Source organism: Dendroctonus ponderosae, unplaced genomic scaffold (genome assembly GCF_020466585.1).
Source record: "Dendroctonus ponderosae isolate FM_Combo_2020 unplaced genomic scaffold, Dpon_F_20191213v2 Dpon_F_20191213_1, whole genome shotgun sequence".
NCBI classification, from domain to species: domain Eukaryota; kingdom Metazoa; phylum Arthropoda; class Insecta; order Coleoptera; family Curculionidae; genus Dendroctonus; species Dendroctonus ponderosae.
The window spans coordinates 33,985,082-34,012,120 of NW_026017110.1; the positions used below are offsets into that span (position 1 = coordinate 33,985,082).

The 27,039-nt window shown below is 34.9% G+C and overlaps 1 protein-coding gene across 1 annotated transcript in view; it reads right to left on the reverse strand.

Annotated features, from left to right (window-relative positions):
* Positions 1-27,039, reverse strand: part of LOC109541408 — a 270,314-nt gene that overhangs the window by 17,581 nt on the left and 225,694 nt on the right. The window contains exon 3 of the mRNA XM_048670269.1: positions 60-377. Coding sequence (XP_048526226.1) covers positions 60-340 — 281 coding nt within the window. The 5' untranslated portion in view covers positions 341-377. The remainder of the gene's footprint in view (positions 1-59; positions 378-27,039) is intronic.

Sequence of the window (27,039 nt, forward strand, 5' to 3'; positions counted from 1 at the left end):
TGCATAATAATATTTTTAAATAATAATTTACCGCATACCGCCCATATTGAGGAACTCACCTGCTGGATTCCGATGGGGTATGTTGTGACATCCAACCCGCATTGGACGAAACAGCAGCTGCAGTTGAACTATCCGCGTAGTGTTCATTGCTCTGTTGATAATAATGCTGCTGGTGCTGACCGCGTTGTAGCTGATTGATTTGTTGCTGATTCTGTTGCTGCTGTTGTTCATGCTGTACATTCTGCTGGCCGTAGTAGGGGCCGGCCGCCGCGCTTGCTGACGGCAGCCCCTGGAAATATTGACGCGCCCCCTCCAATACGTTTGTAAAAGACACATCCATAATCTGCAGGCTCAACCTGCAAGCGTTAGAGCTTTGTCTGTAAATAAAAAATACAGTTTAGTTCTTTGTGCTTAAATCCGTTACTTGTGTTGGGCAAATACTAGAAAGTCATGTCAACCCTCTGATCCACTAGAAGTGTTGCTGCCTATTTACTACTTTCGCCTTCTTCATCTTTACTATATAACTTAACGTCGATATTCTTGAGTTTCAAAAATATATGTTGTTCCAAACGGATTTGAAAACATAAGTTTATTGAATGGCCATCAATCATTCATCGAAGAACTATTTTTTTGAGTCGCAATCTTAAAACTGAAACTTTGAACACTTAACATACCAACGATTCACTACAAGTGCAAAAACATAGAGCTAAGGAACAAAGGTTTGACCAAGTAGGAGACATTTAACAGGGCTTAACATAATTCAGATGTACTTAATTGGTTTCAGATGTTTTTCCTTCTCTGCTAGATTTTCCAAATCGGGGTTTAGTTGGTAAGTACCAATATTTCTTCTAATATTTTTTAACTGTAACTTTAAAATTGTAGTATAAGTTAATAAAAATATACACGTTTCTATTCAAATTCTATGAAAACGGTGAAACCTCAGGTAGTCAATACCTCAAATACCGCTGCACAGCATACACTTAATCAGTATTTTTCTAAAATCTTCCTTGCGAAAATTCGGAAATAAGTTGATGTGTAAACCGTAAGATAACTTAATCCTTCCGAAGAATTATTAATTCATTACACATTAGTATCTGAGTTACCCTCATATTTGTGTAATATGCGCCGCGGTTAAAATTCGATAAGCCCAATCAAAACTCTAAATTATCTACGCATGTAAATCTTACTACATGGAAATGGAGGGTGATTCAAAATTGGCGTCATTCCTGTAAGGGGTAATAGAGCTCACTTGGAGCGTACGAGAATAATCTTGAAATTTCTTTTTTCGAAAATTTCTAGATTTTAGACTAGATTAGATTTCAAGATATTAACAGTTGAAAATCGAATTTCAACTTTGTTATTAAGTATTATTTTGAAATGGTCCCATGTTTGATTGGTAACCTATTGGAATACTTAACCTTTTGAAAAGAAAAAATAGATACTATCTTTGCTCCAAATTACGATTTTTTATATTAAAAAAGTAATCTTCTACAATTTTTTGATAAAAATTCAAAGCGGCAATTATGTTTTTTGTCATTAACAGACAGTTACTGGTAGATAGCCTTTCTCAATAATAACAAGGATTTGTCAAACTGTGACTTACTTTGAAGCTTCTTTCACAAAATGTACACCAATATCGAATATGCACATATGCTAAAAGTTATGGGGGAATGCCACATTACGATAGCAGAAGCTGTAAGAACTTACGCCAACAAAGGGCTAAAGACACTGGAAGATTGGCTGCATGGGTAAAGAAAAAATATATTATCCACTTTTCTGTGAGATGCTCGGTCTGCATGTTTCAATCTTATCTCATAGGAACATTGAGTTAACTACAAACAGATAAGTTTCGAAATAGCGGAACATATTGACGTCGTCTTCGTTATGGAATCTATTGATCAACACTGTCGGCTAACTCAAATGATGTAAACGCAAAAATGTACGAAATGAATGAAGGACAAGTAATGTTAAATCCGTGTATTTGAAATCGCTAAGAGAAAAAGGGAGGAAAATCAATTCAATGTTTCATTGTCTGCAATTTCTACTAGTTCAACAAATTATATTCAAGAAAACCCATATAACCCGATGGATCGCCAGCAAAATTTTAATCAGGAACACATATTATGACCACAGGCTAGGGTATCATGGCCTTAAACAATGTTGACTCTCATTTGGAGATTAGAAGAACATTTTACCAATGATGGTGTATTAGAAAGCCATTTTCTGGTCGTGTCATTTCGCGTTTTAGCGATCGGCACTAGCCGTCCAAATCATGCGATTTAACGCAAATGGACTATTTGGGCATACGTTTATATGAGAAAACGTACAATTAAAGCCTTGAAAGAAGAAATATAGCGCTGTATCACTGAAGTATCACAAAATGTGAAACAGTGATTGAAAATTTCACGATAAGAGCTCGTCTGTGCATGCAAGGCTGAAGTGGTCAATGTCGAATGTTTTTTTCCATTCATACAAACCGCTTGATATACACTTCATTATTCAATAAATGATTTAACCTCATACCACAATTAAACGTTTTATTCAAAACGTAAACTGCTTTTTTATTGGATCACTTGCTATTTTGAAAAAAACTTAAGATGTTACAAAATATTACTGTTGTGGGCCTAGGTAACATTTGTGTGGCACTTTTATGTTGATGCCGCTCTGTGCGTCAATGCGTAATAACAGCATCTCATTACTGCTCGGTGCATTACTCTGCACCGCTTAAAAACCCATGCGTCATGTATTGACCAAGTACCAAGTTGAAGTCATGTATGGTCAAAAGTTACCAAGTCCAAAATTCCGTAATTGTGTTTACCAAATAATTTAAAACAAATATATAATTGTCTTCAAAAACTGACGAAGTCCCCCAAAGTCACTCAAATAGGTGCACTAAAATATGTTTTTAATAACAGAGTTTTCAAAAGGATTCTCATATAACTTTCAGTTCGGTTTAAAAGTGCGTCTATCAAAAATGTTTACTTCCTCCACTCCACTGCAGTAAATCAAATTCCTTATTACCTGTTGAGTAATAAAATTCTGGCTTTTGAATACTATTCCTATGTTTTTCATTTAATAAAGCACGAAGTATCTTACTACTTTGCTTTCACCTTAACAATATAGGTAAATTTCTAAACCTATGTAAAAAACTGTTTAGAACTTATTTTAAAACATTCAAATTTATTAAATTTGACGTCTGCACTTAGTTTAACATAATCACGTTCAATATATTGTAAAACTCTTTAATTATTTATATTTGCTTTCAGATCTATCGGCCTTGTAATATCATAACAGTCTTTCGCCAACTTTTAAGCTAGCGATTTACTCGAAATACGCAAACAGACTAAACTGAATATCCTGATCTCCATCTAAATACCCCTATAACGTCGAATATGTAAGATGCACGTCCGTAAACTAAGCTTCGGGTCAAAGACTAGTTTTGCCGTTCTCCTAACCCAGAAACAGTATTTGCTTTATTGCCAACTTTCGTAAGAGTCTTAGCGCGAACAATAATACCATTAGAGTTGAGCGTTGAATATAGTTTTTACCTACTTTATTCTTTAGATATTCTCAATCGGTATTCCTTATAATAAAGATAAAAAGAAGAAAATGAAAACAAAAAGTGGAGCAGTTAACAAATACGGTTCATAAAATTGTGTACTTTGGCATTTAAGCTACAGTTTGTAACAATTTGATCCGTTTCAACATTATAGACTATATTACGTATTTTCAGAATTGCATTCATCTGAAATCTTATGTCATATAAATTTTTTGAATACAAATGAGCTTTGCAACGTAAACTTTATGATGTGCCTCTATAAAAAAACCTGTTACACCTCAACACTGGTGTGAATAGAGGATTATTGGAATTAAAAATACTGTTTTACATGCTTTATTTCGTTAACGAAATGATAGTTATTGGAATGTCCAGTTCACTGCTATCAATATTAGAAGTGTATAACTTAACCTATGTGCCTAACTAACAGAAAAAAGTTAAATTTACGTTGCCAACATTGTATTTTTTTAAATTTTATAGGACTTTGGGTACTGTTTGAGCATTTTAGCAGCCGCAGTTATAGACGGAACAAGTGAAAACTTAATTGAATATACAATTTTGGAGAAAACACTTATAAATCGGACAAACACTTTTTCTTCTCTAGAATAATTGACCGTGAGTGAATCTTAAGCGCGCATTTTTATTTTGGCTCATTTTGAAAGTCCTTTAATCCAAAATGAAAAAAAAACGGTTAAGAATAGAAACTAGATTATGCATACAACTTGCAAGCGGAATCTAGAAATATCAACTGCCCGTTTATGGTAGAAATAAAGCTATACAGTATCGCTGCACAATTAACGCACAAAACAGTATCATTATTAAGGGATCCCTTATTTTTAAACTCGATTTCGCACTCGTATATGTCTAAATACCACTAACTTTATTACTGATTGCCCTTATTGACCGACAATAACTCTCTAATGTGAATTGTCTTAAACACTCGCCACTTCCATTTGACGCCAATATTATAGTTAAAAATATCCAGACTGTCCAAACTTGAAATATTTTATGGATTTACTACAATTAAATTATTGTAATTAAGTAAAAGTTACGATTTGGCAGTTTTTATTCAATTAAAAATGTAGCCTTCAATCTAATAACAGATTTTCCTGACACGGAGAGACTACGTAAAGCATGCCATTTTTGTTTATGAAATGTCCTATATATTATGATGGATTTGCATACAAAATTAATAGTCTCTCAAATGGTTATACGGTTTGTGGATGGCCGAGTATTTAAACTCTTTCCTCAGAAAACAACTTTTATTCCACTCGGTACAACTTTAACTACGGAACAGGAACAAACTAACTTCTAAAATTAATGTCAACTTCACAAACGATAACAATAACACACGGAAAACACGGATTTCCGACTCGCGGGTTTAACTTCTTCTGCACTCAGGCGCGGCTGTCACTTCACTCTCCCCCGTCTGGTTCTCGTCGTCGCTTATATCCTTTTCTCCAGGTATTCCAGATAGTTCTAGAAATCTCCAGAACAGGTGCGAAACTTCCCGCTTGTCAGTGTCACATTTGACAGTAAATGGGGCCCAAATGGGGCTCCCATTTACTGAAATACCATGAATTTCGATCCCCCATTTCAAACGTGAGTACCCCAGGCCATTTCCGTTACAATACTTAGTCCCCACAAGAATGATACTCTTTTTGCATGTTTGACATTCTGATATATCCTCTTGATAGATATTTCTTGCTAAACATGTTAGTGTTTAGCAAGAAATATTTGCCTGGATGCATGATTGCCGTTGTGCATTTTCACAAAAAGACCATAGTCGTAAATTTTTCAAATAGTGCATTTGCTAAGTTGAAGCCATTTTTGCTATGTTTTGTTTGTAATACGAATAGTCTGTCAAATGATGATTAAGTCGTCCTAAAATATTGCTAAATGGCAAAGTTGAAAAAGCATATTTAACAACTAATATTACGTTGTTCGTTATTACGTTAACGACAAGTTCACCCGCATTTTTATTACAGCAATCTAAGATTATTTAAAGCCTCTTTTTGGATTAAACAGGCTTTTTCAATCCAAATACACGTCTTCGTAAATAAATTTCTGATCTCTTTACCCCGGCTTTTTTACCGGGTTGGTTGAAATTTGATAAAACGCTCTTATTCATATTGTAACGTAAATGGCCTGGGGTATTCACGTTTGGAATGGGGGGATCGAAATTCATGGCATTTCAGTAAATGGGAGCCCCCTTTGCGCCCCATTTACTGTCAAATATGACACTGACAAGCGGGAAATTTCGCACCTGGGCTGGAGATTTCGAGAACAGTCTGGGTTACCTGGAAGAAACGATATAAGCGGCGACGAGAACCAGAGGGGGAGAGTGAAGTGACAGCAGCGACCGGGTGCAGAAGAGGTTAAACCCCGCGAGTCTGAAGACCGAGTTTTCCGTCTGTTATTGTTATTGTTTGTGAAGTTGACGGTAATTTTGAAGTTAGTTTGTTCCTGTTCCGTATTTAAAGTTATACCGAGTGGAATAAAAGTTGGAAGCTGAAGAAAGAGTTTGATACCCGGCCATCCACGGTACAATATATTCGTTTCCAATATTTTGCGCGTACTCTCAGTAAGTACCAACCCCTAAAAGTAATGACGTCAATTCTGAATCATCCTGTATGCTATATGAATTAAATGGTCATAATATTTTCTTAACACTCTGAAGAAATACGCCAGTTCATAGTCCAAAAATGACTTGGCAACACCTAAAATCTTATTTCGGTAAATTCATATCGAATACGTTCTTTCATATTTTTTTATCGTTGTGCCTGGGGTGGATCAATATTTCCTGCAAAGCTCTCAAAAATGAAATCATTGCAAGTGGCGTGACTGGCCGAAATTGAAAACATTCTATTTCTGTTCATTTAAGATATCTAGCGGTATATTTTTTCAAATCTGTAAGGAAATGCTTCAAACATTCCTTCCATTTGAAAACAATAAAAAACTTCGGCCTCGTTACTGAAGTTCCCACGATTCCAGCCCTGACATTTACCGATGTTAATGGACTAAAGTGCGAAAGCAGTTAGGATAACAATGGATTACGGATAGAACCTACTTTATTTATAAACTTTAACTTTTTTTGTGCATCATATGTAAACTGATATTTTATTAGTAGAACTACAACAGAAAATGTTCTCCAAGCTCTATGACAGAACTATATGGCAAATGATAGCTATATTAATTTCACATTTTTCCCTTTAAGAACACATGGTCCCAAGTCTCAAGCTATTTGGCAGTGACGTCATTATTTGAGCCGCCATATCGAAATTTACCGATGTACCAGATTGGTTAGAAATATTTTCTTTCATACTAAGTGGTGCGTGAGTGCTTGTTCCCGGTGATTTGAAAATACAAGATGATTCAAAATTGGCGTAAATCCTTTTAAGGGGCTATAGGGGCTCACTTATAGAGTATCTGCGAGAAAAATACTAAAAAGATTTCGAAAATTTCTACAAAATAACAGCTGAAGATCGAATTTCAACTTTGTCATTCAGTATTATCTTGTAAGGCCTTTTGTTGATTGGTGGCCAGAACAGTTTGTAATAATTAAGAAGCAACATGTATTTACGTAATGTTAATTAGGCAGATTACCTTGAACAACATGGTGGTTATCCCTCTGATATAGTTTTTTGCAAATACAGTTGTGTCTGGAACTTCAAAAATGAACTAAAACTGGTTCGTTATATCCGGAGTTCGCTTTAAGCGAATAATAATACAAAAACACGTAGTGTATTTTCTTCGTTATACAGGGTGATTCAAAATTGGCGTCATTCCTCTGGAGGTGGTGTCTGGCGCTGTTATAGGAGTACAGAAAAAATAGTAAAATAAATTAATTGTTATTAAAAACTGAGAAATTTGCAAAAAACTAGATCAGAAATACGGCAGCAATGTTTTTCAAGGTAATCTGCCTAATTAACATTGCGCAAATACCTGTGGCTTCGTAATTATTTAAAACTCCGGTAACCATGGAATTAAACAGACTGGCAATAAGATAGACAAGGATAAACGGTAAATTCAACAAGATTTGTTGACGAAATGTCAACCTGTTCTCATAACCTCGAATATGGGTTTTTATAAATAAACCCTACAACACCAAACATTTGAATGGTTAACTCGAAACAAGCTAGTGCCTGTGTAATCTCCTTATTATCCACTCTTATCAAGCAGCTTCTCGTATTCAGTTAATTAACTCCTGCTCCATTTGTATCTCATTGTGCTGTGTGTAAAAACGTGGTAGGAATGTAGCCCTCGGTATTTATTTGGTGCTTGGGAAAGTGTCAGTTATTGTGCTCTTAGTGCCCCTGGAAGGCCCTGATTTGGTTATGTCCAATACGTGTTCCTCTGTGCCTGAAACCCGAACATCTATCGTCCACTATCTTTCTGGAACCACTCTCCTCGCTCTTTGTTGGAGTGAGTTCTTTCAAATTCCGCTATCTTACTGTAGCATTTCCCCTGAACTAATCCCATATCCGCAAATTCGTGAAAGGAAATTCAAAGTAAATCACAGTTTGTCATATTATTGTTATTATTGACAAGGACTATCCACCTGTAATGACAAAAAACATCATTGCCGCTGTGCCTTTCCGTCAAAAAATTGTAGAAGAGAACCTTTTTGATATCAAAAATGTTCCTAATTTGAAGCAAAGATCGTAAGTTTTCTTTTTGAATGCTTAAGTATTCCAATATGATACCAATTAAACATGGAACAATTTCTAAATAATGCTTAATAACAAAGTTGAAATTCGATCTTCAATATTTTTCTCCTACTCGCCAAGGGAGCCTTCATCACCCCTTAAAAGGAATGGCGTCAATTTTGCATCACCCTGTATTTACATGGAGTAGTACAAGTTAGTATGTATAATTAAAAGAGAAAGAATTAAAAGAGAAGAAACATAACACAATTCTAAATCTACTTCATAAAGTCTGTAAATTTTGTTTGTACATTTCTGCTGCAAAAATAAATGTTATTTATGTCGCTTAAAGCTTTGGAGGAGGTTTCGAAGTCTATAATTTGCTCATCGGTCAATATTTCTCTTGTAAGAATGTCATTATCAATGCTCACATATTCGATGATGCGCATCTTCATCTGAGTCATACTCGTAGTCAAAGTACTTTATGCTTTTCCAACCATTGGTTAAGTAGAATTTCATCGTCTGGTTCATAATAATTTTTTTTTCTTACAAATCGAACATGCTTAAAGGAATTTGCAATTGTTTTTATCTGCTAACTTTTTACCAAGTTCTATGAATGAAATTTACTGCATCTAAGAGACTTTATGGAAAATGTTTCATTTTATCGGTTGCCTCTAACATTTTCTTATGAAGAATTTTCCTGGAATGACTTTTTAGCGAATGTATTTATTACTCCTTGATCCATAGGTTGGAGCTTCGCACTTGTGTTCGACGGTGTAAAAACCAACTTGATTTGTTCTGATTTAACATCTGGATGCTATAAACCATCGTCAAGTTCGTTATAAACGGAAAGTGAATATACTAACTACTCTAAAAAATCATCGTTATAGCTGAAAGTTCGTTATAAACAGGATCATTATAACCAGTAAAAAATACGTTGGCCTGTATGGATGACGTTTCAGGAAAAAAGTTCGTTTTAACCGAAAGCTCACTATAACCGGGTTCATTATAAGCGGACTTTACTGTATCTGAGTTTTTTATAACAATTAATTTGTTTAGGAGAACATTAAAAATAGTTTACTATTTTTAAGAACCACCCGCAGACAACACCTCCAGAGGAATAAAGCCAATTTTGGATCACCCTGTATATGATTTTGGTTGAATCAAATATTACTGTTATAGCACGGTTTTATAGAAGTTGTAATCTTCATTTTCAGAAGATCTTAATTTTTCATTGGTAATATACTAAATCTTCGTCATTAGTTTAGTATTGCTTCATCTATAAGTAGAAATTTCATTTTTCTCTATAAAATTCCAATTCGCTTTTCTTCAGACCACTCGACAACATGGCATTTAACTTCATTGCAGTTGCAAAAATGATGTAAAATTCGCAGAATGTAAACCACAAATTAGGAAAATCAAGTTTTCGATTTTTGTTCAGTTTCGTTATTAATTTGCCTCAATGTTGCAGTACTTGACGGGGATCTGCTATCCCCCACGCACCGTACGCTCAGCCATGTTGCCAAACTGCCTCCAAAGTAGGAAATCTCAATCAAAACAAAAGCTAATTGCAATCTAGCAGAAGTTTATGAAATTCAGTTTTAGTAATACTGCAGTCACTACACCGCACAACGGTACACACACTATCAAACGAAACTTTTAATTTCTTGAGTTTTCTATTTGATTCTGTTTGATTGTGTCAGGGAAACTTAACGCGTGGGTGGCTAAGAAAGTGGTAATGATAGTACTGACAACTGCGCAGGAAAACTTGGACTGGCACGCCGGCGCAAAGACCGGAACCCTCATGGCGTCACTTGTTTTGTTTTGGGAATTGGTGTATTTCAGAGGGTGAAAAGTGGTAGAAAACGGCAATTTCTCGAAAAACCCATAAGAAAAATGTTGCTTGTTAAAAGATTTTCTATAGGGTGAGCATAGTCTTAATCGGCAAAGCGGCAGTCCTGGTATCAGATCGTATCGTAAACATTACCCTTGGCGTTAACTGTGAGAGCCAAAGCGTGTTATTGTCGTGGCAAACCTGCAGTTGAATTATGAAGAAAAAGGAAAGCTACCAGTTAAATATTAAGATTGTTTACCTTTAGTACAACGAGATCGCAATTTTCTAAAACAACCGTAAGTTGGAAAACTTCTATTGCACGGTCTACGTAAATCACCCTGTTTATTATAAACAATTCTGCTGGCGTTTATCTAATAACCACTACCCACCAACAAACTGCCGATGGTTTGACCTTTCCCAATAAACATTTTTTAATGACACAACCTGTTCATACATTCAAGAACATAGGTGTGTTTTGTAGTGTAATAAATAAACTTATGATGCTATATGCTTGAAAACGATGAATAGATATTTTTATAGATTTACTTTCATTCAGCAGCAGTCAGTAATAACATATTCAATACAATGTGATATGCATGCAATGTGAGTTTAAACTCCCAGTAGGTAGCTACTCATAAGCATGAGCATGAAGTTGTAGTTTGTTCTATGTACCAGAAGTATACTTTATGCACTTCTGGAACATAACGTAGGTACAGGTCATTTTATTTCCTATACTTGTGTGTAACATAATACCAACATACGATAAGTTTTGGAATCTCATCAAGTTTTGTCTCGACCGTTGTACCGATCAGTTGTGTTTGGTTGTGGTCCGCTTTGCACCTTTCGTTTTGTTTTATTTCTTGTGGAACTTTACGGTCGGTCAACTACCGGGTGCGTTGTGTAAAGTGTTATTTTCCCTTCTTGTTCTTTTCCTCTGAAATCCTATTCGTCTGCCCGATAACTTTATAAAAGATGTCCACTTTCAAGTGTGATAATTGCCTCAAATAATTTGCGGACAAAGACAAATAAAATAAGGTCCGATGCAACGGTGACTGCCCCAGGTATTTTTGCATGTAGTGTATGGGCCTCGATAAAGGGACTACCAAGACCCTGCTTTTGGAGAAGTACAACCACCTTAAATTTTTTTGTGCGCTTTGCGATTCTCCAAAGCTTAGGTACCTCAACGTTAAAGTAACAAACTTATCGAAAAATCAGTTGCCTCAAGGGATCATCGATTGCTCGAAGCACGGATTTTATCCGATGCTTTCGTTTATTCAACCAAGGCAATGACTCCGAGGAACCCATATTCAAAGTGGGGACCTTAACTAGAGAGGCCGCTGAGAGGTTGTTGGGGCGCAGCATGTGGCCTCGCGGAGTACGGGTTAAATGGTCGACGGAGTCCGCTGTTTCTTGAAGGATTGTGGAGTACCGTCGGCTTCCCACCAACGGAGCAGGGTGAACGTCGGTCCGGGCTTGGACAGTCTATTAGCTGCCTCGTCCGCGGAGAATTGTGATAGCAGAGCAAGCAGTGCGATAACAATTTCCTCTGATAAACAGATTATCGCGGCCTGCCAGACCAACAGCTTTAACAATGTGAAACTTCCTGAAGGGATGCCTCTAGAGCCAGCTCCCTTTCTGGACCAATGACTCCTCTAATTGATTGTTACAATAACGGTGACGATACCTAATGGCAAGGCTCAGAGAACCTTCCATCCTGAGGGCCATAATATTATACCTTTCCTACCTGCATGACCAACCTGCCTCAGTTTGCTACGAAGAATTCACTACTACCAGCATTAAAGTATTCGTAGCATCTGAAGGCTTGCCTATTCGGAGAGGCTCTGCACTCACTCAAAGTCACCACAACTACTTTTCCAGTGGCTCTCCGAAGAAGAAAACTCTTTAGGTGATATGACTTGTTTTGAGCGACGAGACTCCTCAAGTACTGACGCCAAGTTTAGAATGGTTCTTGTCAATATTGCTTGATTGATGAATAAAACGGATGAGCTAGCTGTACTTGTTTTTGGAATCGTTAGGGTTTCTCCAGCTAGTGCACTAATTAAAAAAATGTATTATATGTTGTAGTATTTTGTTTGTTTACTCACTTTGTCCATAAAATTTGTGAATTTTTCTGTGGCAATAAAGCATATTTTGATTTGATATTTTCGATGAATACCCAAACTTTTCATTGAAGCATCGAAAACTGCTGTTTTAGAGCAAAATTCATTGGATAACCACCAGACATTTTGTTTACTAAATCAATGTAATGCTTTAAAGTCAATATCCTGCGTACCTGCAATTTCTTATTCTGGATTTGAAATCGTTTTTGGGACGCAAAAAAATAGAAGGCAAGTACTCAAGAGAAGCTCTTGCATCTGGGTTTTATTTATATCACGAGGAACATTTCCTCTAAATTTCTGAGTATTAGTTAAATGCATATTTTTATTCCCAATAGAAAAAGTGTTGACCTATTTCTTGATAATTATTGAATGTTTATAAGCCTTTCTTCTAGATAATAGGCGAAAAATAAAAAGTATGGGATGCATGTTTTTTTGCAAAATTGTTGGCTGCTTGGGTTAACTTAGCACGTCAGCAGTTGATCGAATATATTTTTGTGTAGTTTATTTAAATCCAACAACAAATGATAAATGGGGATTGTTTCGTATACAAGGTTATTCAAAATTGGCCAATCTTATATAGCAACTTATTGTCAAAAATGAGTTTGAAATGTTAGAATAAAACAAGGGAGAGCCTACATAAGTAGATTTATTACGATAGTTCCTGGATATGATTTTCTACATATAATATGTTACTTCCATTTCCCAAACCAGCTTTCTAAACTTCATCGATACTAAAAGAAAATACGCCTTCAGCAATAAACTGTTGGGTTGCGTCTACATTTCCCTTATTGGGCTAGTTTAAGCAAAATTCGCACAGATTTATTTGTAAAGTTTTGCTATTCTAACGGTTGGTCAAACTATAAAGGCCCATTTATATACTTGACGCTTGCGTTTGTGTTCGCCGTTACCGTTTGCGTTCCGTGCCGCTCGATATGAACCAATTTCATTTCTTTAAGTTTTAGGTTTCTATTCAGTAGTAACGGCAACGTCAAGTTTATAAATGGGCCTTTATTTCACTATATTTAAACATTGCTGAATAGCAGGTGAAAGTGTATCTTTACGATATCATATTTTTCCGAAATTTATATACGTACTTATAAAGGGTGTTCCGTAAATATGTTAAAATATTTTAACAGCGTGTTCTCCTAGTCATTTTAGAGGGGCGGTCTTCCTGAGAATTTTTTTAATTTGCGGTTTCGTTGTTGAGATATTTCATTTCCAAAATGGCGGAAAATATTAGTTTTTGTTGTTTTCCTTTAAAACGGTTAAACATAGAAACTTCAATGTTGGTATACATTATATGCTAATTGAGTACCATTTTATGGTAGTGTTTCGTGGTTCAGTTTGCTTTTATACAGGGTAGAAATGTGGAACCCCTACTTTTGTTTATTCACAACTTTTTTGTGTGCACTGTAATTACTACAAGTTATTTACCAACTTTTCTATCTCTTATTGTTTTTTCCTAAGACCACTAGTTTGTCCGCAAAAAATATAATCGTTTTCTTTGCCGTTCTCAAAATGTGCAAGTAATAAAGTTAATTTTTTAAAATCTAATAACGTTTTCATATAATAATTTCGGTACGGATTATTAGCTGATTACTAGCAACATAACTTATTTTTCTAAATTGTGTATTTTGGTTCAGATTATAGATATTAAGTTTGAATCAATTGTACTTAAATAAAAACATGGTAACAATATGCGCAACGATATAAACAAACAAAATGAAATTTAAATAACCATTCTAATGTTAACTTAGCAGCTGTTAAAACTGGTCACTTTGACATTCTTGGCATAATCGCAGTATTTTAATGAAATTTAAATTTACAGACTGTAAAGTTTGCACTAAAGTTCTTATTTGGTTAGAAATATTAAATATTATTTCTTGAAGTTCTTTGATTGCATTCACTTCTGTTGAATATACCGTATTTTTTAAATGGCCCCAGAAGTAAACATCAAGCGTGTTTAGACGTTACCGTCGAAATATGGTTTTCGGTGGTAACGGTTTAGATCGGGAGATCTGGGAGGCGAGTTTATACGAGCTTCTTGACCTCCCAATCCAACGGCTTGGAAAGTTTTGATCAAGCCGAAACGATTTAATTTTTTGCGGGCAAACTAGTGGTCTTAGGAAAAAACAATAAGAGATAAAAAAGTTGATAAATAACTTGTAGTAATTAAAAAAATTATGTTGATAAAAGTTTAGGTTCATACAAAAAAGTTCTGAACAAAACAAAAGTTAGGCTACCACATTTCTACCCTGTATAAAAGTAAACTGAACTACAAAACACTACCATAGAATGGCACTCAATTAGCTTATAATGTATACCAAAATTGAAGATTCTATGTTGAACCATTTGAAAGAAAAACTACAAAAGCTAATATTTTTCGCCATTTTGGAGATCAAATATTTCAAACATGAGACCTCAAATTAAAAAAAAATTCAAGAAGACCCCCCTCTAAAATGACTAGGAGAACACGCTGTTAAAATATTTTAACATATTTACGGAACACCTTGTATACGTATTTATATACGCCTTTACTGGGGTGCAAAAGTCAAAACTTTGTCAAAGACCTATTTAAATTAAAGCTTCAATTTAAAAGAATAAATAAATAAGAAGTTTCATTTTTTACATTTTTTAAATTTCGTGATTTACCGTTTTCAATAACCTTTAATGCTTCCTTTATAATTTTTCAATAAACATTTTTATTTATAATATTTTTTTGAGAATCTAGGGAAAACTACGGATTTTAATTTGACTGATCTGGCATCACTGAAACAGTGTAGCCAAGCTTCGATTAAGACAATTACGGCCGTTCGCTTAAAATTTCAGCCAGTACAGGGAGTGACTGAAATTGTTAGGCCCGTATTTATAAACGTTGCTCAAGCATGAGTCGAGCCTCAAGAACGATACTTGGCTTCGATTGCGATTTATAAACGATTCTCATTCTCAAGCCAGTGCTTACAGCTTTGCTTGCTCAAGTATCGGTCGACGGTGGCTTGAGTATTGCTTCTGCCCAGCCATTGGTCGAGATTTTTCGTTGAACCGTCGAGCGGTTTTTAAGGTTATATTACTGTGTTGGGATTAGTGTGCGCACCAATTATTAGATTAGATTTTACTATAGTATACAATATAAGAATGGACAAGGTTTTGAATATTTGGACGTAATAGAGGAGGAAATAAATGAAGACCAACGTGTTAGTAAAATATATATACGAGATGGCAAAAATCCTATTGAGTTTTTCTCGCATGTAGAATTTCGGCAAAGGTTTCGGTTTTCAAAGGCCACTATTATTGAGGTGATATTACCTTTTTTAAACGAACCATTATTGAAAGCGGATAATCATGGACTACCAATATCAAATATCACCCATTAATCAATTGCTGGTATGTTCAAGATTCTATACAAGTAGCTTTCTATACTAGAGATTCTATACAACAAGTAGCAATGTTTCTATGATTCCATGTCTACTTTGTGTATATTATATTATATTAAATTGTAGCTTGCGTCCGGTAATCTTCGTGATCTTCGCCAGTCCTTCAGCGATTCAAAAGACATATTTACATAATAACATGGACGCCATCTTAGATCCGCCAAGTTTGCCAATAGTCCCAATATAAAATTACCAAATAAATACGAAACTCCCTATACATCTATACTCCACCGATACTTCGCCGAGAATTTACGAAGTACTGTTTATAAATCGTCTCTCTTGATTGAGAACGATCTCGTACTTGGCCAAGCATGAGCTGAGTATCGGCTTGAGTATCATTTATAAATACGGGCTTTAGTCAAATAGAGGAACGATATCCCAGTTACGTTAGTTGCCGGCAATACGCGAAATGCCTTGTCATTTCAGTGAATGACGGATTTCGGTGTTTGTCCCCGACAAATACCGGGTGATTCAAAACTGCCGTCATTCCTTTTAAGAGGTAATAGGGGCTCACTTATAGAACAAAAGAAAAATATAGAATTTTTTTTTTTGATAATTTCTAGAAGATATTAACAGTTGAAAATCGAATTTCAACTTTGTTATTAAGCATTATTTTTAAATGGTCCCATATTTAATTGGTAGCATATTGGAATACTTAAGCATTCAAAAAGAAAAATTACTATCTTTGCTTCAAATTACGAAAATTTTTGATATTAAAAAAGTTCTGATGAAAAGTCAAAGCGGGGATGATGTTTTTTGTCATTAACAGAGAGTTACAGGTAGATTGCCTTTGTCAATAATAACAATAATTTGTCAAAATGTGACTGACTTTGAAGCTCCTTTCACGAATTTGCGGATGTGCGATTAGTTCTCGGAAAATGCCACAGTAAGATAACAGAAGCTGTTAGAACTCACGCCAACAAAGGACGACAGACACTGGAGATGATATAGATGATATGATACACATAGATGTTCGCGTTTCAGACACAGACGAACAAGTATTAGACATAATTGCGGCAGAGCCTTCCAGGCGTACTCAGACCAAAACAAATGATACTTTCCCACGCACCAAATAAATACCGAGGAGGGGCTACATTCCTACCACGTATGTAAGATGGACACAGCACAATGACACATTAAACCAATGGATTACTGAATACCGGTACAAATTAAGCAGGAGTTAATTAACCGAATACGAGAAGCTCCTCAATAAGAGTGATTACACAGGCACCAACTTGTTTCTAGTTAATGATTCAAATGTATGTTTACATATTTGTCAACATAAATTTGAGGTAACGAGGACAATAATTGACATTTCGAAAAAGTACGTTGCACAGTCAACTAATTCTGTTGCATTTACCGTTGATCCTTGTCTATTTTATTGTCACTTTCTGTATAATTCCATGGTTACAGGAGTTCTTAATAATTACGAAGCAACAAGTATTTACGTAATGTTAGCCAGATTACCTTGAAAAACATTGTTGCCGTCTTTTTGATCTAGTTTTTTTGCAAATTTCTCAATTTTTAATAACAATTTATTTTTTTACTATTTTTTCTGTACTCCTAAAACAGGGCCAGACAACACCTCCAGAGGATTGATGCCCATTTTCAATCATCCTGTATATAACCTTGATAAGTGTATTTATTTTAATAAAGTATACTTTAACTGTACAGATTTATTTATTATAAATTGATAAAAACGCTTTTATTTAATCAATATATTTCGATCGAAAGCATTTTATTTACCATGATTTTTATAGGAAAAAATGCTCCTAAATTTATTTGAATTTTCAACCAAAAGTATCTGAATTTTCAGTTACGTGTGTGGAAAAACATTTTACTGAAAATTTACATTTTCTTTGGTAGATCGCTTTCAGATATTGTTATCTGATTATACAGGGTGATACAAAATTGGCTTCATTCCTCTGGAGGTGTTGTCTGGCGTAGGAGGCATAGGAGTACAGAAAAAATAGTAAAAGAAATTAATTGTTATTAAAAACTGAGAAATTTGCAAAAAACTATATCAGAAATACGGCAGCAATGTTTTTCAAGGTAATCTGTCTAATTAACATTGCGCAAATACCTGTTGCTTCGTAATTATTTAAAACTCAGGTGACCATGGAATCATACAGAGTGACAATAAGATAGACAAGGATAAACCGTAAATTCAACAAGATTTGTTGACTGCGGAACGTACTTTCAAAATGTCAACCTGATCTCATAATCTCAAATTGGTTGAATGGTTAACTCCAAACAAGCTAGTGCCTGTGTAATCTCCTTATTATCCACTCTTATCAAGCAGCTTCTCGTACATATTCGGTTAATTAACTCCTGCTCTATGTGTATCGTACATCGTAACTCCGGTAACCATGGAATTATACAGACTGACAATAAGATAGACAAAGATAAACGGTAAATTCAACAAGATTTGTTGACGAAATGTCAACCTGTTCTCATAACCTCGAATATTGGCGTTTAAAAATAAACCATACCACACCAAACATTTGAATGGTTAACTCCAAACAAGCTAGTGCCTGTGTAATCTCCTTATTATCCACTCTTATCAAGCAGCTTCTCCTATTTAATTAACTCCTGCTCCATTTGAATCTCCTCGTACTGTGTGTATGATACAAACGTGGTAGGAACGTAGTCCTCCTCGGTATTTATTTGGTGCTTCGGAAAGTGTCAGTTATTGTGCTCTGAGTGCCCCTGGAAGGCCCTGATTCGATTATGTCCAATACTTGTTCTTCTGTGCCTGGAACCCGAACATCGATTGTCGTCCACTATCTTCCTGGAATCACTCTCTTCGCCCTTTGTTGGCGTGAGTTCTCTGAGGTTCTGCTATATTACTGTAGCATTTCCCCTGAACTAATCGCATATCAGCAAATTCGTGAAAGGAAATTCAAAGTAAGTCACAGTTTGACAAATTATTGTTATTATTGACAAGGGCTATCCACCTGCTTTGAATCAAAGATCGTAATTTTTCTTTTTGAATGCTTAAGTATTCCAATATGCTATAAACTAAACATGGAACAATTTCAAAATAATGCTTAATAACAAAGTTGAAATTGGATCTTCAACTGTTAATATCTTCTAGAAATTTTCGGAAAAAAAATTTTCAATATTTTTCTCGTACACTCCAAGTGAGCTTCCATCTATCACCCTGTATTATACTTATATTTTATTATATTAGTCCATGTAATATTTATGCGACGAGGAACGACGAGAAAGTATCTGGATTATGTATGGTGTTATTTCAATTTCTTGTTTTAATACGAACGTAACAGCAAATATGTAAAACAAGTGTCTTTTTGTGTGAATTACACTTTCTATTCTCTTGGAAGGTAATTTGTTGAATTTATTGGTGTTTTCTTCTGTGAATTACATTCTATTTCTAAATTAAAAAGGTCTTTTATTCTTAATAGGGATTTGTTCCATTTTCGAAAACAACATTTTTAACTCGATTTTTCTACCTTTACAATTTAATTTCAAACCACATTATCTTCTAATTTCGATATCGATTTTTTTAGCGACTTTTGTTGTATTTTAACTTGCATTCTTCAGTACTCGATATAGAACACCCGTAAATTTGGTTCCTCTTCATCAGCCGCTTATCAGAAATAGGTATGTATCTAAACTTTGATTTCATTGATCGCTGTTTTCTATGCAAATTTTTCATAATTGCGACGTAAAAAAATCAGGTTTTTTAAATAGCGCCAACAAACTTTGTTGATCCAGCTTGACAATTTTGCTATGATTAAACAATAAGAAATCAAACTAAATAGGACCAAAAAAGTTAGTAAGTGCCATTTTGCAATTTGCTGCATGCGCTCATAGGTTACAAAATGGATACGTCAGTGTCATCTGGGGAGTTAGCTTAGGCTTTCAGCTAACTATCTACAAAATTTGTAACTTTACATTAGGTAGACATTTCACATTTTCTGTAATGTCAATGCTTGTATGCGGCATGCACCCATGTGCTACAAAATGGGTACCCCGATATCATCTGGGGCGTTAGCATGAGATAACTAGCTATCAAATATGGGTTCTCAATTTAGAACCGTTCCATAGCTTATTCTTCTTCTTCTTCTTCTTCTTCCTTAATTGCACTGCTGCTAGGCAATTGCCAGCGCATTTGGGGGCTATATAGCTTGTTCCGTAAACATTTGTAATGGCATTTTTAAACATATTTTTGATTTTGACATATCATTATATCAAAAACTGTAAGAGGTAAGTTAACAAAACTAGGGTGGCTGAAACTGGCAATTGGAAGGCCAATCCAACCATGCTAAAAAATAAGGGCTTGCATTTAAAATAAGAAGGTGATAGTTTTGGTACCCCTGTATAGCTACAAGGCTAAACGTATTTTACATGGTTTCGGCCCGACTCGATATGACCGGAATCAAAATTTGAAGTTTCTAAAACAGCTGCAGGTTGGAAAACTTCTAATGCACGATCTACGTAAATCACCCTGTATGAGGAACCACAACATATATTTAATTAATAGTGACTCTATATTTTAAAACTTAGAGACAAGAAGAAAGAACTATTTCGTCTTGTTTGGCATGTTTTTCAAAGGTTTTGTTGAGCGAATCTGCAAATTCAACGCTCGAACAGCAAATGATTAAAACTGTGAATCAAACAAATTATTTGGTAGAATTAAAAAGAGGCACGTGAAACTAAATTGTTATATGTGGAAACAATTGTATATTTTTCGATGTTAGCAGTTTGTTTTAAATATAAATTATTGCCATTTATTCTGTAGTTGCAAAAGCCGTGAGCACTGCCCACAAAACCGATGGCTTAAAGAAAGTTATCAGCTTTCGAAAAAACCTTACAAAGCTACACCTAATCGAAACCGTACAGCAATGGTGAAAAGCTCCTTCTTTATAGTTACATACGAGGACAATTTTCCATTTCAAATGCATGCCAACCTGCAAAGCGAAAAGGAAGAACATTGAATTCGGTACGTTATTGGAGATCGCAAATATCACGCAGACTGCATATCCGACATAAAGAGAATTACTGAAAAGCCACACGCCCGTACAGGGACGAATAGCTTTTCCGATAACCCAGTCCAGCTAGTTGAAAAGTACGGAATCAATCAGCAAAGTTATGTTGTTAGCTCGTCCTTTACCAGATGCTTTACGTGCCATTATAGAAGGGGCATTGTCTAACTAAAACGAAACAAAGGGTAAGAGTAAATACTTCATCCAATCATGCTTTATTGTCTTTTCCTCAATCTGTTTTTATCTTGCTTTGCTTGTTGTTTATGTCCCTTTGAATTACGATTCTATTTTTCCTGAGGTTTTTTGGAATCCGAGTTTTCCTTAATCCTAATCCGATATAAAGCGTAAAGTTGTTCTTATTATTACTAACACTAAATGTTAAAGGATGCAATTAATACTCAGTTGATCCCCATCAGATGAGAATAAAATGCAAATTACAATTGTTGGTATTTCGCCAGCATTATTCATTTAGATAAGTTTGCTAGTGAGAATATTGGACATGTTGCTACTCTACTACTTATTAAAATGCAAATAACTTTTCAACTGTTTTATCGATTATTAGCTTGGTCAATTGAAGGAGATTGTTTCAAGTATCTCAATAGGGATTTCCGAAGAGGTCATTCGAAAAGATAGAGGCCGATGTGTTGGAAGGTGTTTAGATTCTGCAGATCATTAGCGATGAACCTTCCATCCTAACAATGACACAACTTTTACCATTCATACATTTTGTCAAAGACTGACAAATCGTGGCAACTTTGCCATTACTTATCTTCGTCCAGGTTTATGCACGTAAAATAGATTGCAACTAGGACGTACGACTAGTTCCTCACCTGAGTATTTTTGGCTTGCTTTCCAATAAATCACGGTATAGACACGAAAAAGAGATTCAGCTCTTCTGAAAATTGTGCCTTCGAAGGAATACTAATATATTCTTTAAAAGAGACATTATTCGCATATTTTTCTTTGCACAGTGTTTCAGTAAAAATGAGGATCCGATTTTCACTGATAATATAAATATCCGAAATTGAGATACGCATTCTAATTTTTTTGCAACAATATGTAAAGTTAAAGTTAAATAGAACCAAATTATTTACTTTAAAAAAATATGATAAGTACTATAACTTTGGGTTTGAAATAAAAGACCTTATATTTCAAAACATTTTTAAAAAGCGTTATACGTTTTCAGATAGGGTTTCTCTCATCACCAATTATCGAGCTTACCCAAAGAGCCGTCAGAGTTAAAACCATAAACTGATATCCCATTAAATAGAAATTCTCCAAACTTATATTCCGTACAGAAATATAATTTGTGAATTTTGTCATAATGTAAGTTATTAATTCTTATATGTGTATTAGGGTGGTCCTTAATTTTGGACTATCGAATTTTAAGGTCTCACCCCCAGAACGTTTTCAACTTATGAAATAACAATCTCTAAGAGTTAGCCCGGTGGGACAATTTTAAAAGATGCCACAAACGCGTTAATTTTTAGTTTTTTTAGGAAATTTTGAACTTTTTTATTATATTTAATAAGTCCTTGGTTTCCTCTATTATGAAATACTTATCTGCTGCAAAATTAAATGCTAACTTTTGTACAGAAATATAAATTTAAAAAAATAAATATTGTTTACGTATGTACAACGTATGTCTCTTACAATCTGGATAAGTTTGACGATAATCATAAACTGCTTTTGACTTTCATCCTTTGTTATAAAATTATTATATCTTGTATTGACTGTATTTCCCTTTTTGGGACATGGTTAACAACTAATCAGTTTAAAAAAATATTTAACCCTTTTTGCTAGTCTTCTCGGCCATCCCAGGTGTCAAGTGGGGTACTTAAGAAATCAGTTGATAAATTAATTCTTCGGAAAAGGTTCAATGTTTCAGATGATACAAAATTAATAATTTCCTTTTATTAATTTCCTTAATACTCGGTTCCAACATTTTTCTGTTCGGTTCTTTAGTATTGAACACAAGTCTTGATGGGAATATTCAGAGAATATATTGGAGCAAGTTTCTTTGGGCATCGACCATGTAATAACTTCCAACATCATGGAACACCTGCTCATTTTTCAAAAATTGTTCGAAATTTCTTGAGTATACATTTCGGCGATCGCTGGAGTGTCATAGGTGCACTTGTGTCCACAAATATCACTAGATCTCACTCCCCTGGATTTTTGTCTCGAAGTCTATTTTTGTTTGAAATTACAAGTAGCCAAAGTATGTCTGAATCAAATAAGAATTGGACCTGAACATGCAGTTATTTTGACTTCCTCAACACATCCCTAAAATATTTTCACCTTTTTCTGAATCACCCTGTAGAGTTTAAAATTTTAATGCTGCAAATGTCATTCCTGATATATAAAGTGTAGCATTTAGAGTCACTAACTGGTTCTCAGGCAAGCACTTACAATGAAAGATGAGTTTCAAAAATGTTATAACGTGTTTCTACATTTAACGAATCAAGTAGAGATCAGTAGAATTATTGAACCCTGCTTAAAATATGGTGATTTTACAACATACAGATTTTGATTCAATTTTCCTCTGACAGAGTAAATGACAATTGCGTTGCAAGCAAAAACATTTAAATATTTTATATTTTTGTAGCACTCAAGTAATAATAATAAGTAGTATAATATTATCATAACAAATATTCAAAAAATATATTAGCATGAAAAAATATACATAGATTTAACATTAGCGTCATTCCTCTTCAGTTGATGTCTGGGGGTATTTAGGGAATATAAAAAATAGGACAAAAATAGTTCTCATTATAAATTTGTCAACTATGTATTTGGATCGCACCTTATTTCGTTACCCTCATCAGTTGAGAGCTTAGGGTTTTTTTTACATTACATTACTTACATTTTTATTTGACAATTTCGTTTGGATGTTTGATATTCGCAGGACTTTTGATAGAACATTTATAAAAACATATGATTTCCAAATGATAAATTGTATTTCTAATGTTTAGTATACTATTATACACTAGTATGATATACTCTACTACTATACACTAGAAACACAGAAGTATTTTACTGAGAAGCGCGCAAAAAAACGCTTTAAAACATGCCAAATTTTGAACGAAAACGATTTATTGAATAAACCTTTAAATGTGTTTAAACGAGATAAAAGCGGTCAGAAAACACTTTTGCTTCCTTACTAAAAGTAAAGTGCCAGAAAACACTTTTGCTTCCTTACTACATATTCAAAGGAGTAAACAAGCAACAAGTTTGGATAAGAGTTTTCCATCTGGAGCTGTAATTAAATTGCAAAAAAATCAACATACTTTTGCGAAAAACAACATGACTCTTCTTTGATTAAAAATCACTTTATTCTAAGGAAGTCAGTGGGTAAAATCGTCCTAATTTTAAATGGAGAAATATTTCGCATAAGAACTCTTATGTCTCGAAATGTGTCATCTCCCGTTTCTTCCAGCCCCATGAGCGCAATTTCCTCAAACCCCTCAAGAAATATTGTAAACTTTCCTGTGATGAATTCGTCAGAGCAACTCCCAACAAACGAATGAATTCGCTTTAATTCCACAAAAATATATCCGATGTGACCATCTGTCATATAAGACGATGCATCTGTTAGATTTTACGGCCCATTCAAATAAAGCCCTACTTATCCCGAATTCACGTATCTCTTTAACCTTTCACACCTTCAGAGCTTGATCAGGCAAATTTAGTCCGGCCGGAGCGCCATCTAAAATTGTGGAAAATATATTGCTAATTCCAAAATTAACACTTAATTCAGAAACGAAAACACCTAAAAATTTGACGGTCTCCACTAATAAAGAGTGCGAGACAGAAAGGAACCGCTTGCAGCAAAGAAAGAGAATTAAAAATTCACAAAATAAAAAAAATTAACGAAGAGTGATCAAAAATCAAGTCAAAGATTCACCCCATTTGAAGAGTTTTCGAGGGATAACCCTCGAACACAATTATTTTCCCTAAAACTCTTCAAATCGATTGAATCTTTTACTTGATCTTTAATCACTCTTCGTTATATTTTTTCAATTTGTAAATTTTTTATTCCTTTCCTTTGCTGTAAGCGGTTTATTTCTGTACCCGACATAAGTCGAGGTCGGTCTAAACGGAATTTCAGTGCATAGTAAGTACCTAATTGCTCACAATTGCAACGCGTCGTCACACAAATTTCACTGTTTCACTTTCTAAAATCTGTTTTCACTTTCTAAAATACTATAAACCGAATATTGCATTAACTGCTTAATTATTAGTTAAATTGATATTCAAAAGTAGGTGCGATATCTATTCTGACTTTACCTTCTATTCGAGAAACTAATTTCATAAAGATTTTGCTTCCACGGCTGATACAGGGGAATTAACCACATTTACAATCATCCGTTCATTACTTTTATTTGCACATTTCTGAACGGTGATTCAAAATTGTCGTCATTCCTCTGGAGGTGTTTTAGGAGTACAGAAAAAAATAGTAAAAAAATTAATTGTTATTAAAAACTGAGAAATATGCAAAAGACTATATTAGAAAAACGGCAACAATGTTTTTCAAGGTAATCTGCCTAATTAACATTACGTAAATACCTGTGCTTCGTAATTATTTAAAACTCCGGTAACCGTGGATAAATAGGGAAAGTGACAATAAGATAGGCAAGGATAAACGGTAAATTCAACAGGAATCGTTGAATACCAAGAACCTATTACGAAACTCATAACCTCGAATCATTAATTTGTTTGCAAATAACAAAAACATACATTTGAGTCTGTAACTCCAAACAAGTGCGTGTGTAATAACCTTATTATGCACTCTTCTCGAGCAGGTTCTCGTATTCGGTTACAACTCTGCTCAATTTATACCGGTGTTCAGTAATCCATTGGTTTAATGTGATCTTACATACGTGGTAGGAATGTAGCCGGTATTTATTTGGTCTATGGGAAAGAGTCAGTTGTGCAATGTTCTTAGTACCCCTGAAAGGCTCTTCTGCATTACAATGCCAATACTTGTTCCTATGTGTCTGGAACTCGAAGATCTATTGTTGTTCACTATCTTCCTGGAACCACTTCCCTCGCCCTTTGTTGGCGTGAATTATTCCAGCTTCTGCTTGTTACTGTAGCATTTCACCTGAATTAATCGCTAATCAGCAAATTCGTGGAAGGAAATTCAAAGTAAGCCACAGTTTGACAAATTATTGTTATTATTGACAAGGGCTATCGATCTGTAATTATCTGTTAATGACAAAAAACATCATTGCCGCTTAGACTTTTCATCAAAAAATTGTGGAAGAGAACTTTTTTAATATCAAAAGTTTTCGTAATTTGAAGCAAAGATCGACATTTTTCCTTTTGAATGGTTAAGTATTCCAATATGCTTCCAATAAAACATGGAACAATTTCAAAATAATGCTTAATAACAAAATTGAAATTCGATCTTCAATTGTTAATATATTCTAGAAATTATCTAAAAAAAAAAGTGCCCGGTTTTCAGCTCGTTGAAGTTACTTTGGCCTTCTTCCTTATTCCTATTTATAATTCATCTCTAAATTGATGCTAACCGGAAAATAACGCGATCAAAGCGGGGGCAGGTTGTTTTTGCTGCACACATGTGAATCAAGATCGCGAAGAATATATAGGGATAGATCCTGTTTTCCGGTTTTATTACAAATTATCTCGGTTTATTGCGAAATATTTGTAGAGTAGCTGGGTAAAATGCAAGCAGAGCAGTTCAATTTTCATTCATTAACATTTACTCTCATTGAACAATATGGTCTCATGTGTCCAACAACGGCTTAGCGTCAACTGTACTTGTATTTCATATACATTTTTCGGCTTTATGAAGGAAACATTTGTTTTTAGGTGGAAGAAGGTTAAATTTAAATGGTTTAGGAGTTACATTTATAAATGTTTTCCGGGCTTTGAAGCCGTGGTCTATCGGAATTTCTTCCTGACGTTTCGTCCACAACTGCACTGCAATTACGGCACTCAATCCGGAGGATTAAGCGCGTTTTGCGCCAAACAGCATGTGCGCCGAAGCGTTGGAACCCCCACCCATCACCCACGCATGAGCACACACGGGCGGGCGGCATAAATACGACTGGGAATCCAGCTGTTGAATCATTCTTAGTCGGAAAGCACGGGAGATCACTTCGCCCACTGCCTCATCGCCTTTGAAAATGTCCACCGCAGTTGTGGACGAAARGTCAGGAAGAAATTCCGATAGACCACGGCTTCAAAGCCCGGAAAACATTRKTAAATGTAATCTGACCGGCCGTGAAAGCCTTCATAGTCTGATAAAACGCCTCTACGGGGAGGATACATCGAGACTGATTCGACAACTGGAATACCTGCGTAAGAAGAAGGCGCAGCTTTTGTGTTCACTGGCTTTCTTGCTACGATGCCGTGAAAAGAAGATCATTCCAACCTTCTTGAAGATGAAGAGATACTTCAGAACCAACCAGGCC